Here is a 14371-nt window from a genome sequence, read left to right on the forward strand (position 1 = left end):
TAAATGAAAGTAAAGTATTTGAGAATACTGTCATTAAATGCTTGAAGCTAATCGTGGTTCTCTCTCTCTCTGTTTGTTTTACAGGACATTTGGGCTTCCAGGACAGTTTTGTCACATCAGGTGTTTTCAGTGTGACTGAGCTAGTAAGAGTCTCACAAAGTAAGTATGGTGTTGTGTCTGATCATATGTGGTTTCTGCAATCCAAGTTGTTTTTTTTCTTTGATTCTTATTGTTCCCTTCCTCAATTCAGAAACAGCATCTTGAAAATTAGGACTCTCTTCTCCCCACTTCTTGCCAGTGGACAGCATTAATGTGTCCCTTTTTTTAATGGGTGAAAATAAACCAGCAGAATTTTAAAGTCAGCTGATAAATAATTTGATTCTGCAAACTTGCATGTGCAGGCTGATAAGTTTGTCTGGTACCCAGCTGAAAATGGGCAGAGTGCAGATAAATGCATCAGAAATCAGCCTCCCATGGATCCCTTGGAGGATCCAAGGGCTGTATTGTAACCAGACCTCTGGAAATTACCTGATCTGTGCACATAAACCTGGAAATTTCCTGATGCTGTTTTTTCCCATTGTGTTCATCCATGCCATGTATACATCCATGTGTGTGTGATTGTTGGGGCTGTCCCAGTGCAGGGCCAGGAGCTGGACTTTGATGATCTCTGTGGGTTCCTTCCAGCTCAGGGTATTCTCTGAATCTGGAGTTTGCACACCTGCAAGTTGCTGAAGTCATTACCAATGCCAACAACAACTGTGCCAACTTCAGCCCTGCTAATGTCACACATCCCTCACACTTCCCCAGGCCACGTTTGCCATTAGCTGTATGGAATTCTGGCCTCCAGAAGGATTTGGGATGTGACCTTTAAAGAATGCTAATGCCCCCAGCATGAGTGACACGCTGCAGCATGATCATTACAGCCCTGTCAATACTCACTAACAACACCAAATTAAGAGCACCTGTCACCACCCTGCTCCATTGATCAGAGGTGCATTGATTGTATTTTGCTATGACATAATCCAGATAGTCCAAGGAAAGAGTGTGGACAGGCCCTTGCAGAGACACTGCTGCAAAGCCAGGCCTGCAGGGATTTCTTTAGGGATCTAAAAATTCTTCCCTGTGAGGGTGGAGAGCTCTGGCACAGAAATACTGTGGCTGCCTCATCCCTGGAAGTGTGCAAGGCCAGAACTGGGTGATCTTTAAGGTCCCTTCCAACCCAAATTATTGTGTGATCTTTTCTCCAGCTAGTGTGGAGATAATACCACATTATCACCAATCACCACTGCTCCAGGCAAAACCCTCAGCTCTGTGTCCGTTTAAAACCTTAGGGTGCAACCATTTTCTTTAAATGATAAAAATGCTTCTCCTCCTAGATAGCATAAATATTTATTTGTGTTCTGGCTCTGGGAACGTAATTTAAGTCATTCTGGGGCTAGACTATAACTGGCACAAACCTAGTAGAAAATCCATGGTTTTGAGTGAGAACACTGAGTTTCTCAGAGGATTTTCCTGGTTTATTTCTTCTTTTGGAAAGATACTAGCTAGGAAATTTGCTTTATATTCAAAAATTGATGGTACAAGGAAAGCATGGCAAGTGGGAGATACATGAGAGCTCTATGCCCTGGAGAGAGGCAGAGAGAAAAACTTTAAAGAAAACATTTCTCCTGAGCTTCCTTCCCTAGCAACTGGTGGGAATTTTGGGAGAAGGGCAAAGTTAAGAGGACTCAGGAGTCAGGAGGAGCTGCTGAGAGCTCGGCACATTTGCCAATCAGTTCACTTGCTCAAGTGCTTCAGCAGAGCCTTTGGCATCTGTCTGGCCGTGCAGGGAGCAGCGGCTGGCTGTACCTGCAGCCAGGCCGGACAGGCCCAGGCTGTCACCAGGGTCTGAGTGTCCCCGCGCTGTGTCACCTCATCCCAGCGCGACAGCGCGAGGCTTCTGAAGCCCCAAGGGCTCGCCCTGCCCCTCTGCCAGGCATCCCATTTCCCCACAGCCTTATCTTGGCTGGAGCGGCCCTGCAGAGCAGAGCTGCCTCTGGACTCTGTCAGCCGTGCTCCACGAGTGCGCTTTTCCGAGCAAAGTGCCCCCCGCTCCTGGCTGGAGCCTTCCCAGCCTCCCCCGGAGCTTGGCACTGACCTCGAGAGCATCGTGTTTCAAGCTTATTAATTCTCCCTGATATTTTATTGTAACTAAACTGAAACACTGGGTATCAGAAATCCTAGCACTCAGCATGTTTTGCACGTTATGAGCTGTGTCTGAGACGTTCCCTCTGCTTGCAGTTGACGTGCAGCACCTTCGAGGATGGGGCACCTGCACGCAGGAGGAGCATGGGCTTTATTAGAAATAAGAAAGGAGGTGATGGTGGGAAAAATACAAAGATTCAGCTTTTATCTGTTCCAGACACGGGAGTTTGCACTGTTTTTCATGGGCTCTTTAATAATCCTGGGAGGTCAAGACCTCAGTTTTATATCCTGTCTACAAGCCAGCACCTCTACCAAAAATAGTGTCCCCAAAGCATATCGGGATATCACTTCAGAACTGACTCAGAGGGAAGAGTGCCAGCAACTGATTTAGCTACACTGCTTTTGATAGCACCCTGAATTTTCCTTGGAGATGCCCCAGACATGTACTGACCAGCCTTAACCTTGTTTACTTTATGAGGTCTGAGAAGCCCACAGCCTGACATGCCCTGGCTACCCAGTGGGACATGTTTAGTGTCAAGTCCAGCAGCACATTCCCAGAAAACTCAGTATTAATTCACATGCTCATATTCAAAGAATTATTTAACATAACAGAGCAACAAGGTAATTGCTGCATATTTGCCTAAATTGGTATGCAAGGTCTTTTAAAGTTGATATAACCCTCTCTGGGCTGTCTGCTTGTTCCTGTGTCCTGATTTGAGACCAGTCCTCTTTCCAAAAAGGTCATCTTTGTGCATGCCCACTGCTATTTTTCTTTCTCTGCTTGCTTTTGGTAATACAGTGATAGAAATAAGTTATTTCCCCCAGTTTTAACTGGCCTGAGGCAGCTGTTATCCAAAACTAATCTTACAAAATATTGTGGGTAGCAATTATGTGCTGGGTTTATTTAGTAAAGTTCCCAGAGGTCCACATGACAAGGAGTCTCAAGCAAGAGGCAGTTGTCTCCGTCATGCAAATTTGGGGAATGAATTAATCAAGTGAAAGGTCAGCTGTTTCTGTTATCTATCTTGCCTATCAGTGCTGATCATCACACTTTCTGTGAGCTATTGAACAAGTCTAGACTGTGTTGGTAACAGAAACTTGCTTTCTTCAGTCCTATAGATGCAGATTTTCTTTCGAAATGCTGCCCAGCTGCTGAGTCTTGCAGAGCCTAGTAAAACAGAGAAAAGAGATCATAGATGTGCATCTGAAAAAACAAAGGCTCCTCTCCAGCCCGTCTGATGTGGGTGTTGCAGCTCATGCTGTCAGTTCTCCTCCATTATTAGCAGGCAGAGGGTGTGAGCTCCTCTCTGAGTGTTGTCTGTCACCCCAGATAGTGGGGGCACCCTTGCAGATAACAGAGGCTTCATTCTTCCCTCTCTGGAGAGGTCTGTGCTGACAACAAAGGGCTCTGAGGCAGAAGCGTCGGGGACGGGCGGCCTTGGGCACTGACAGCCAGCTGTGGGCCAAGTGAAACCTCCTCCTTTTCTCCCTGCTCGGGAAAATATTCCTCTGGAAAATATTCCATCTCAGGGCCCTGGAGGAGACCCTCTGCAGAGCGTCCCCTTCCCTTGGCAAGGGCTGGAGCAGGGAGAGAGGCACGGGGAATGCATCCCCCCTTGGCTTTGGGTGCGCACCGTGTGCAGGGAGAGCTGCTGGGAAGATCTCCTCCCTCAGAGGTCATTCAAGCAGCCAGATAAACTGCACTGCCCAGGATGTGAAGAAAGATTTAGGATTTATGAACGTTGGCTAGAGCCAAATCAAACATATTTGTTTGGTGGTGTGTTATTTGTCAAAATGACATCATCCTCCGTGCTGATAAACAAGGGAATTCTGACTGCACCCTGGCCTGGAAATGCCAAACGTTGGCTTCAACGTGTGCTGTGTGCAGTGAGGAGCACTGAGGGGGGACTTCCAATCCTTCTGTGGCACCACGAGCACACAAACTTGCTCACTGCTCCTGTGCACACACAGAAATGGCCCAGCTGATTATCCGTGAAACTTATTCCACGGGTTTGAGCAGGATGTTTTGGGAGGCTCAGGATTCTGCATCCATGCTGATGCAGGAGGTGCCAGGCTTGGGGATGGAGCTTTGGGGATGCAGACAGGGCCTGAAGTGTCCTTGCCGTGAGGGCAAGGGCTGGGAGGGAGAGGCACTGCCAGCACTCCAGGCACAGAGCGTGGGTGCAACTAGGGAAACGCAGCCTCCTCATCCAGCTTTTCCCACAGGAAAAGTGAATCCCAGCAAGGTGTGGGCTGCCCTTGCTCTTGTGGAGGGGCTGGGCTGGGCAGTGGATGCCTTTTTGTAGCCCAGAGAGGCTTTTCTCCTCCTCACAGCCACGTTTGTGCAGCCAGGGTGTGATAAACCTGCTGTCCCTGAGCTGCAGCCCGTGTGTTTTCTGCTATACTAAGCACTACACTAGTGAAGGCAGTTAAAGTCAGCAGCATGAAAATTAACATTTAAAAAGATACTCTATATTCCTTAGGAAAGCACTGCTATCCAAAACTCTCTGTGTGGGCTTGGGTATGAGAGGGAGAAAAAAAGATTATAATAAAAAATAGACTGCAGGCATAGAGTGAACAGTTGCCGTGACCTTGCCTTTTGTATGCCATTACACAATTCAATGGCAGTCCACTCAAACCTTGCTCTCGATCAATATCCTATTAAAGCAGCACAAAAAGTCTCTATAAACTTAGTGGTTAGCTATGTTTATAAATGGAACTCAGCATAATTAGATGGTCAATAGCAGGCTGTACTTGTAATTTTAAAATGAACATCACACATTTCATATCTGTTGTATTCGGCGAAGCCTCTTTGAATCTAATGATACAGTGTGGAGCAAACAATGGCCTTGCAAAAAAAAAAAAACCCACCCAGCTCCCCTTTCCTCCCAGCAGCAGCAGCACAGGGTGTTTCCCTTTGTTTATGGAGTCACAACACAGGAAAAAGTTTATTAGTCAAATGTCATGTTTCTCCCATTTAACCTTAAACACATTATCACTTCACTGCAGTGTTACACGTGTAATGATCTTAGTCACATCCCAGCCCCTCTGTAAAAATAAATACATACAAATGGGGACAAAAAAGAGAGGCTAAATATTAACGTGGATTAAAGAAAGTGCCATATTCCAAGGGAGACAAATGCCAGCCTGGCTGGTTTTATTTGGTGGGTTTCCTGTTCTGTAATTCAGTAATTTTTTTCAAAATAAATGTTGCAATTGGGTTTAGTCAGAGGGCTTTTTCTTAATTTCTCTATTAGTTTTCTTGACATTTGGGGTGAGGAGCTGAGCTGGAGGGAGCAGGCTGGGAGCAGGGTGATGCTGCCCTGCATCCCGGGAGTAGAAACGTGTCAGGCAGAGGCACCAACCTTCCTCCTCTTCCTCCTCCTCTGTTTGGGCAAACCAGCTCCTCCTGCCCCTCTGAGTGTGTCCCTGTGCACAGGGAATTTTTGTGATGCCAACAGCTGAAATGGGGGCTCCAGGCTGGGTATGGGGTGAGAGGGATCCTTCCCTCTCCCCTCCTTCCAGCTCACAGCCCTGGGTCAGGCGGCATCTCGAGATTTTTGCTTTGAGTCACAGTTGCAGTTTCTGACATCCTTTCCCATTTGGGGGATGTTCCTGAGCTGTCAGGAGGTCACTTTGCTGCAGAGCATTTCTTGCAGGGGTAATGGTGTGGTTTAGATGTTGTTGCCTGGAGTTTGTGAGGCTGCAGCTCCCGGCATGCTGCTCCATGTGGGGCTGAAGCCTTGTTCTGGGGCCTAGGTACAAGGGAAGGGAGGTTGTGTGGTGGATTGCTATATGCTGCAAGGAACAAGTTTGGTTTAGAAAAGATTTTTAGTTCTGACAGTGTTTTTTAGTTTACACAGAGTTTTTTTTAGTTTAGATAAGAGTTTTGGCACAGTTTGCAGCACTCTGATCCCTTTGCATGCTCTGCAGAGATGCTGCCTTTGCTGGGAGCCATAGAACCCCAGAATGGTTTGGGTTGGAAGGGACCTTAAATCCCATCTCATTCCAGCAGGAACACCTCCCACTATCCCAGGTTGCTCCATCCTGGCCTTGGGCACTCCCAGGGATGAGGCAGCCACAACTCCAGCATGCTGTTGTGATTTATGGCAATAAATGCAATAACTGCAAGCAAAGGTACAAATGGGCTTTGGTGGAAGACAGGCACTGTTAGAAAGGCAGCAGAAGGGATTTTGGGGCAGCTCAGCCCTGTGCAACCTTTGCCACAGCACTTCTGGGGCAGAGACCTTGAGCTGAGGGTGGCAGGGTGGTGGCTCCTGTGCAAGGGCTGCCACAGGGCTCAGAACTGGCCCCCACAGCCCATCCAGGCACTTTAACCTCTGCTGGGGTCTATTAAAGGTGAGTTTTGTGCTTTAACCCTTGGTTTCAAACTGGCATTTGAGTGTGGCAAGGTGATTTTGGCCAGTGATCAGCACACCATGCTCAGTGTTTGCTACCCAGGCATCAGCCCCTGTGGGGTCAGCCCTTTCTGCTTTGCACTGAGTTTAAAAATCATCAGCAATACCTTGTTCCTACCCTACCCCTGCTCTAAACAGACATTCCTCTTTTCTATAGGGCCAACTCAAGAAATATCCAGGATTTGGGGAAAGGGCAATAAACAGTGCAGGGGGAAGGAAAGAAGGGAAGCATTACCCACATACCAGTTTTTCTTCCTTATCTCCTTGGAAAAAAACTGTTTCATAAATCTGGCAATGTCCAGGAAGTTCATTGTGGCTCAGAAAGAAACAGTGCTTTAATTTAATGCTTGCCTTTTTATGTTCCTGTTTGGAAAACTGTGTGCTTAACCTGTAAGTTTGGGAGGCAGAGAGTGCAGAGGAATTGCTCAGGAAAGGGTTTGCAGAGCACAAATCTGTTTGGCAAGGAAGTTGCTGAAAACTGTGGAGTAGATGCTGCAGAGAGTACCTTTATGATTGATTTCCATTCAAGTCAGACTGACTGCAGTGTGGTCATTTTTCTAACCCATAACTGCACACACTGCAGCAGTCTGCTATCTGCAGGGTGTCTGAATTATAGCAGTCCATGTCCCTGTTACCTTTTACACAAATTACTTACACCGGTTTCTTTTTCCATGCAAATTCATCAGTTTTACAGCCTCTTGTAGCTGCTGTCAGGAAACTGTTGCAGAAAGCACAAATTGATAAAACCAGTTAATTTTACTGTGCTTAATTTTTCTTTGCCTCTGTTAACACAGCCTCTCATATACCCGGCGTGCAGGAAGCCTATGATAGTTAAGAGAAGATAACAAAGGATTTGAGTGTTCTTGTCATAAATTACTTCCCAACTTAATTCCTTTTAATGACCATTCCAGATTTTCTCGAGTTTTAATGGCCTTGTGCATTTTCCGTCCCCGGCTTTTAGAAGTCCGTGGATATCCAGGCTGTTCCCTTTCTGTCTCAATGACGTTCTTAAAAGATCCTTGCCAAACAACAACTAATTGTCTTGTGGGGATGATGAGGCAGCTGCAAAGCTACATTATTCCTCTGTCAAATCTGACATTGTGAGCTCCTTAAGACTTGGGGTGAAATACTGGCCCCATTACAGTCAGTGGCAGCACTCCCAGCCCAGACATGTTAGCTGGGTGATAGGAGCTATCCTGTCTTCATTTCCTCACTCCTTCCCCGTTGGACTGAGAGATTTTTTCACGTTTGAAAATGGGCCAGGTTCTCAGACCAGAGATTAAACTTGGCTCAGCATCCCTGTGTGGCACTGAGACTGCCTTGCCTTTGTGGCTGTGAATCAGGGCTCTCAGACAATGCAGCCCAGGCCAGGCTGGTGCAGTTCATTGTGCAGGATGTCCTTGTTTCAGATGGCTCTGAAATGTGAGAGAAACTCATCATCTGTGATTGTCAGCCCCCAAAGTTGCATGGTCCTGTGAATAGCACTGGGACAGCCACAGTGGACGTGGTACCATTTGCTGTATTAGTGGCATTTCGGCACGAAATCCATTCTCTGCTGGCTCCAACGTTAAGCTGCTCTGCTCCTTGTCTGCTCCCAGAAGAATACAGCACATGGAGCTCATGCCTTGTGCCTGCAGATTTCAGGGTGTGTAGGAATCTGTGGTGTTTAATGTGAAACCAAAGATCCAACCAAATTGCAGGGATTCGTGTCCCTTGCAAGAAAAATTCCAGTACTGGGTAAGGTGATGGGGTGAAGAGTGGAAGGTCACTGCTGGATAAAACTTTTGGGGAGTAGTATGTCTCTGGCTCAGATTTAGCTGGAGGAAAGGCCAGAGGAAAGCTCAGATGCTCTTAGGCAGAAAAGAACTCGGGTTTCTCATCTGCTTTTTCAACCTCTGTGCTTGTGGCTGTACATCACACGTACCCCAGAGATTCTGAGGTGTGTATTTCCCTGCCTGTGCTGCTTATACATCCTGCCAAGCACTCTACAGGGATGATGCAGCCTATCTGTAACCATGCCAATAGAGACAACGTGGCCCTAAAAGCAACAAGTTTCATTAAATGTTAGAATGACATTAATAGAACAGCAGCGCTTAGAGGAAGTCGTGCTGTAATTGTTTAATTTTAAAAAATAATAATAATATCTTTGGAGGAATGTAAGAGAGATTCTGTGTCATGGAACATTGTATTCTTGATAAAATTTCCATCTTCTTGATTGCAATGCCAGGTACCATTAGCATTTCCTAATTTCCACATCCCACCTGTTCCCATCGTGAAACTAAACACACCCATGAGGAAGAACAAAGTGATTTTGAAGTGCAATTCATGCCATATTCACATGACTTACTGACTGCAATCTCTTTTGTTTCCCCAGCACCGATAGCTGCAGGAACAGGCCCTAATTTCTCCCTCTCAGATTTGGAAAGTTCTTCGTACTACAGCATGAGCCCAGGAGCAATGAGGAGGTCTTTACCTAGCACATCCTCTACCAGGTAATTTAATCTCTGCCTTCTACCAGGTTCCTTGGAAACCCAGGCCAGCATCATTACTCATCTGGGAAAGTAACCATTAAATTCTCTGACAAGCTGTTTGGGGGCCTCACGATGTGGAGCTGTTTCAGATTCACAGAGCTGAATGTTCAGCTGGATTGCAGTAAAGTTCTTTTTGTGTGTGCAAGCCTCTAAGAAAAACTGCTCTGTGGACCTGTGTAGGTCCTGGTTGTACCTGGGTGTATCAGGAGAAGTTCCACTGGAATTGTTGAGTTTCAGCTTGAGAACTTGCAGCATAGTAAGATGCAAGGAAAGTCTTAAGATAGACTTAAATGTATTTTTTATTGTAAAAAGCGTTACCTGTGAGACTAAGACTGTTTTAGAACCTTGGTCTATGAAGCATTTAGTTTTCATAAAGCATTTAGAAGTCTGTGACTCAGCCTTTGGAAAACCAAATTGCTAATGCAGATGACTGCCCCATCTGATTTTGATTTTGACTTAGATGCCAACTATCAAACAAGGATATTTTTTATTTTTTACCTTTCACTTTAATCATCCATGAGATTAGATTTATAAACAAGCTCAGTCACTCGAGTAGTCTTGAACACTATTAAGGAACCAGATTGATTTTTCTTCCCCCACAGCCAAAATAGATCACTTATTTCAAAGACATGACAAGAAAGTCTAACTCCTGCCTAACGCTCTTTTACATTTTTATCTCAGCCTGTAGTGCCACCAGCTTTGCAGCGAGCAAGTGCACGTGCAAAAAATCTCCGTAGTTTGAATATAGCTGTTGTTTTTATTTTAAAAATAATAATCTTTAACAAGAGGCTCTTAGCTGCAACTTCTTACAGTTTGCAGTGATTGGAAGAACATTCTGTCTTGCACTTAGTGTGCACGCTATGGAGCTCGGTGACTACAATTCCCACTACACATCAATTAAAAACTTTGTGCTGTTTCTTTCTTGCCTGTAAACTGTGTAGCCTACAGCACTCATCATTAGCACCGTTCTCAGGTAGAATTTACTGGTGACTCCAGAAGCAAAAGTGAGGTTATTAATGTTACTTAAGAGCTCAGTTGTTGCTCTTCTATTCTTCTGCAAATAGCTACCACTGATAAGGAGCTAATTATAAACAGCATGGGTAGTTAATAACTTGGTAATATGTTTGTTTTCCTCTCATTAGGCTGTTCCCAGTCAGGAAAAAAAAAATTCTTTAAATACACAGACTCAGCAGAATTATCAGGCGGTAATTATATTGTATGCACACAATTTCCCCTATTGACACATAACAATTCTCTAAATTAAGGAATGGCCAAACCTGCATTCCACACATGCCACAAGACTTATTCTTCCTGTTTCTCACCAACTGGTTTTGCACACCCGCCAGCTCCTACCTGTGCAGAGCTTCGGGTGGAGAGGCTGCAAGCTCTCAACCAAGAGTGGAAGATTTTATGTCTGCTAAATGTGTTCCCCCTACACAGAGGAGCCTGTTCTTGAATGCCTTAAGTCTTAATAGAATACAGATTTTGGGGGAAAAGAAGAAAAAAAAAAAAAACAGTGAGCTGGCCCAGCCTTGGAAAAGTACTTAGAAGAGAAATTCTCAGTAAGGTCCCCACACAGTCTGTACAACTCATTATGGAAAGCAGAGCCAAGCTGAGTGTCTTTGGCTCTGGGATCCTCTCCCTGCAGAACTGCTGGAGCCAGCGGCCACCAGAGACCACTCAAAGGGCTCTTCTGTGTCCTGAGCCTCTGGTGAGGGAGGTGTGATGCATCACAGGGGGATTCCTTAATGCTGACACTGGCCAGAGATACCCATTGGGGGCTTTCTGTGCTTGCTGGCACAGCTGCAGAGTCGAATGCTTCTTGTTGTAGGATAGCGTGAACATTTGAACCAAGAATGGATCCTTCCATCATCCACTTGCCTATGTTCCTTCTTATGGGACTGAAGTCTGAGCTAATTGAAAAGATGGAAAATAAAAGTTTGAACTGATAAACAATTTGCTTTCAGAATTAGCCGTGAAAAAATCTGGCAATGAAAATAAGTCTCGTGTGTCATCACCATATTCATTCAAACTGCAAGAACCATGCAATGCAGATGAAATTCTTGCCTTTTTATTGACCTCTGCATGCTTTGAAAAATGTCCTACTCTGAATCTGCGAAAGCCTAAATGTCAGACTAACTTCTGGTCAAACCAGTGCATGTTTAGGGGTTAGGCCTGTGAAATGTTGTTTTGTGTCTCACCAAAGCACCCTAAATCTGTTCCACCTTGAGTTACTCTCAAGCATTTCCCCACAGCAGTGCCTTGATTCCTCCTCCAAGCCCTCACGGTGTGTTCCTTGCATTCCCAGCTCCACAAAACGTCTCAAGTCTGTGGAGGATGAGATGGACAGCCCTGGTGAGGAGCCGTTCTACACAAGCCAAGGGCGCTCTCCGGGCAGTGGCAGCCAGTCCAGTGGATGGCATGAAGTGGAGCCAGGTAAGCCCCGGCTCCCAGAGCCCCAGAACTCCATCTCCACGTGCTCTGTTTGGTTATCAGGATTGCTGTGTTAGAGAGGTGACCAGCTCTAGACGTCTCGTCACTTCCGAGGAACGGCCTCGTGAAATTACGGCAGTGGTTTTATTGCTCCTGCAGCTGTGAATGTTTCTGTAGTGTGTCACTTCTGTGTTTTGGCCAAATATCTGAAGTATTTCAATAATGCAGCAAAAGATAGGCGGTCTTTTTCTGTCAAATTGTCCAGATCCAGTTCTGGGATGGCTTTTTTCTAGCAAAAAGCAATACCTGTCTGGGCTGTGCTCCATCAGTTATGCTGCTTAAATAAATATCCCTAAACTCATATAAGGTAGAAGGACTTTTCAAGCATTATACAACACTTGAGATCACTCAGTAATGACTTTTAAGAGACTTACAGAAGGAGTTGTTTTATTAATCTGTAATGCTGTGAAGGGTGATTGGAGGCTTCATATCAAAATAGATATCACTGGCTGTTACACTTCAGAGTGTTGAGGAAGCTCTTTGGCCTCTTCTCAGTTAATTTTTGTGTGTGATTTTTCCTGTTGATCATTTTTTTGGGTTATGTTACGTTACATACTTGACTGTCCATTGATCACTTATCCTGAGATCATCTGGGTGCTTAAAACTCTTGGAAATATTTTTCTGGGTCAGTGCTATGTGCACAGGTGAAGTGAATGCCTCAGTGTTGCTTACAGCTAAATAATCAAGTATTTATTGCCAATAAAAATAACAGAAGTCTTATTTGTTAGAGGAAAGCAAGCAGAGCCTCCCAGGGTTTGGGAAGGTCCTCTAAAAGCGCAAAGGATCTTTTGCAATACGTATTTTTTGTCTTTCTTGTTCGTCTGGATTTAAAATAGTATGGGTTTGGTTTGTTTGGAAGAAACACATGCTTGTCCAGGGCACTGCGTATAATGAACTATAGAGCACAGAAAAGTGAATCCGACCTGCACAGCATTAAAATCAGTTCTGTGGGCACTTGGCCAGCCACCTATATCCTTCATCATGTAGGAAACATACCCACAGCTTTCTCTGGAGACCCTGTCAAACAGCTGTCCTTTACAGCATGCCCAGAAAGTCACCAAATTTGGGCTATTCCAGACTGGGAGGAGACTGATTCCTGTGCCTGGGAGCCCTTGGAGGATCCCCTGCCAGCTGCCCTCTCTCCTCTAATGAGGAGGAGCCAGCTTGTGGGCCCTTATTGACTGCAGATGTGGCACTTTGGCAGGAGGAGAGGGTGGACCTGCAGGCACACAAGTGCCAGGCTCCCCTTGCCACGGCCGTCCCCAGGGCTCTGCTGCTTGCTGGGAGGTGTCCTGCTCCAGGCACCAGGGGCTGTCCCCTCCAGCAGCTCCAGGCTGCAGAGATGCAAGGCAGAGCTGAACCTTGCGCTGGCAGAGCGGCTGAGCGCGGACAGAAGCTCGGCGCGCAGGGACAGACCCCAGGCTGCTCTGCAGACACAGATGGCTGCAAACTGCTGGGGTCGCTGCTTCTGCAGCACTGCCAGGCTGGGGGACAGCTCCCCCCAAAGACCGGGGTGCTCGTTGGTAATGACAAATGTTCTTTATTTGTGCAGCAGCCAGGGGTTGGTTATTAATTCTGCTGTCACTGCTGGTGGTTTTCCCCACATGTGGTCATTGCCTCTGGCTCGTCCAAGCCCTGCATTGATGGTGGCACTGAGCTGCTGAGCTGGGCAAGGGAAGTACCCAAAGCCTTCACAAAGCACCTCTGCTGCTCTTGGCACCACTGGGTACCCATCGTGAGGAAGCACAGCTGCCTATGTCAAACTTCCTGAGGTGCTCAGAAAGGCAAGAGCAAGTCAGACAAGAGAAGGTTCTTCCTTCCTCGTGACCTTCCTCACTTATTATAGAGAAATCCCAGATTCTGCTTAGTCTTGCCTGTAAAATGGCAGAAAATCACCTTGCAGCATCAGGGACTGTAGCCAGGTACCAACTAGATATAGCTCAGATTCACCGAGCCATCTATCACTGTCACAGCTGTGAGGAAAAAGAGCTTTCTTTATCCTGCCCACGTGGGATGCACTTCCAAGCCATCCTTGTGCTTTATCCACGCAGCCCCACCCCAGTGGCTTTCCAGCAGCCTGTCCTCTGAATTCATTGCCTCAGCCTCTCTGTGAAGCAGGGTCACTGCAAGAGTACGGCTGACAGAGGGATTACCTGGAGAGCTCATCAGTGGTGAAGGACAAAGCAGTGCTGAGTGTCCTTCCCCTCCAGGGCAGCAGTGGTTGTCACTGGCCTGAGGTGCTCCCTGAGGGACACGTCCTGCTGTGGTCTGTGCACAGACATCACACCTGGGTGTGACACTAACCTGTGGCCTTTTGTGTTGGACACGGAGGTTTCACCCCCAAAATGTTTGAGGAGTCTTTAGTGGGCATCTGCCTAGAAAATAATGTAGAAGTGATGTTAACATCCCATTTTAGCTGAGAGCTTTCCACAGCAGTCCTCTCTGAGAGGGAGCTTTGGAGCCTGGACCAGTTTCAGATCCATCCCTTCCGATGTCTTTATTTCCAGAGAAGGGCCTTGCCATTGATTTAATCTACAATCAAAATGGTGGCACAGTTTTTAGCACGCAGTAATCTCTGAGCTTCGGTGTTTTGTTTTCTTCTCGGTGAAATTTGCAGCAGAAGTTTAAAGACTAAACCCATCTTTTTGTTTAGCTTGGCACTTCTTTCCCACAGCTCATTTTGTGCAGTGTGGGATAACACAGGTATCAGCAGTGCAGAATGGGGCTGCTTCAGAAGACAGGCTG

The 14371-nt window shown here is 46.3% G+C and overlaps 1 protein-coding gene across 15 annotated transcripts in view; it reads left to right on the forward strand.

Annotated features, from left to right (window-relative positions):
* The window catches only part of NFIA (nuclear factor I A), a 243631-nt gene that overhangs the window by 158800 nt on the left and 70460 nt on the right, over nt 1–14371 (forward strand). For all 15 annotated transcript variants that reach the window (XM_059478569.1, XM_059478571.1, XM_059478570.1 and 12 more), the window contains 3 exons: nt 85–159; nt 8977–9094; nt 11442–11569. In XM_059478569.1, the coding sequence (XP_059334552.1) occupies nt 85–159; nt 8977–9094; nt 11442–11569 (321 nt within the window). The remainder of the gene's footprint in view (nt 1–84; nt 160–8976; nt 9095–11441; nt 11570–14371) is intronic.

The sequence above is a fragment of the Ammospiza nelsoni genome, chromosome 9 (assembly GCF_027579445.1).
Source record: "Ammospiza nelsoni isolate bAmmNel1 chromosome 9, bAmmNel1.pri, whole genome shotgun sequence".
Taxonomy (NCBI): Eukaryota; Metazoa; Chordata; class Aves; order Passeriformes; family Passerellidae; genus Ammospiza; species Ammospiza nelsoni.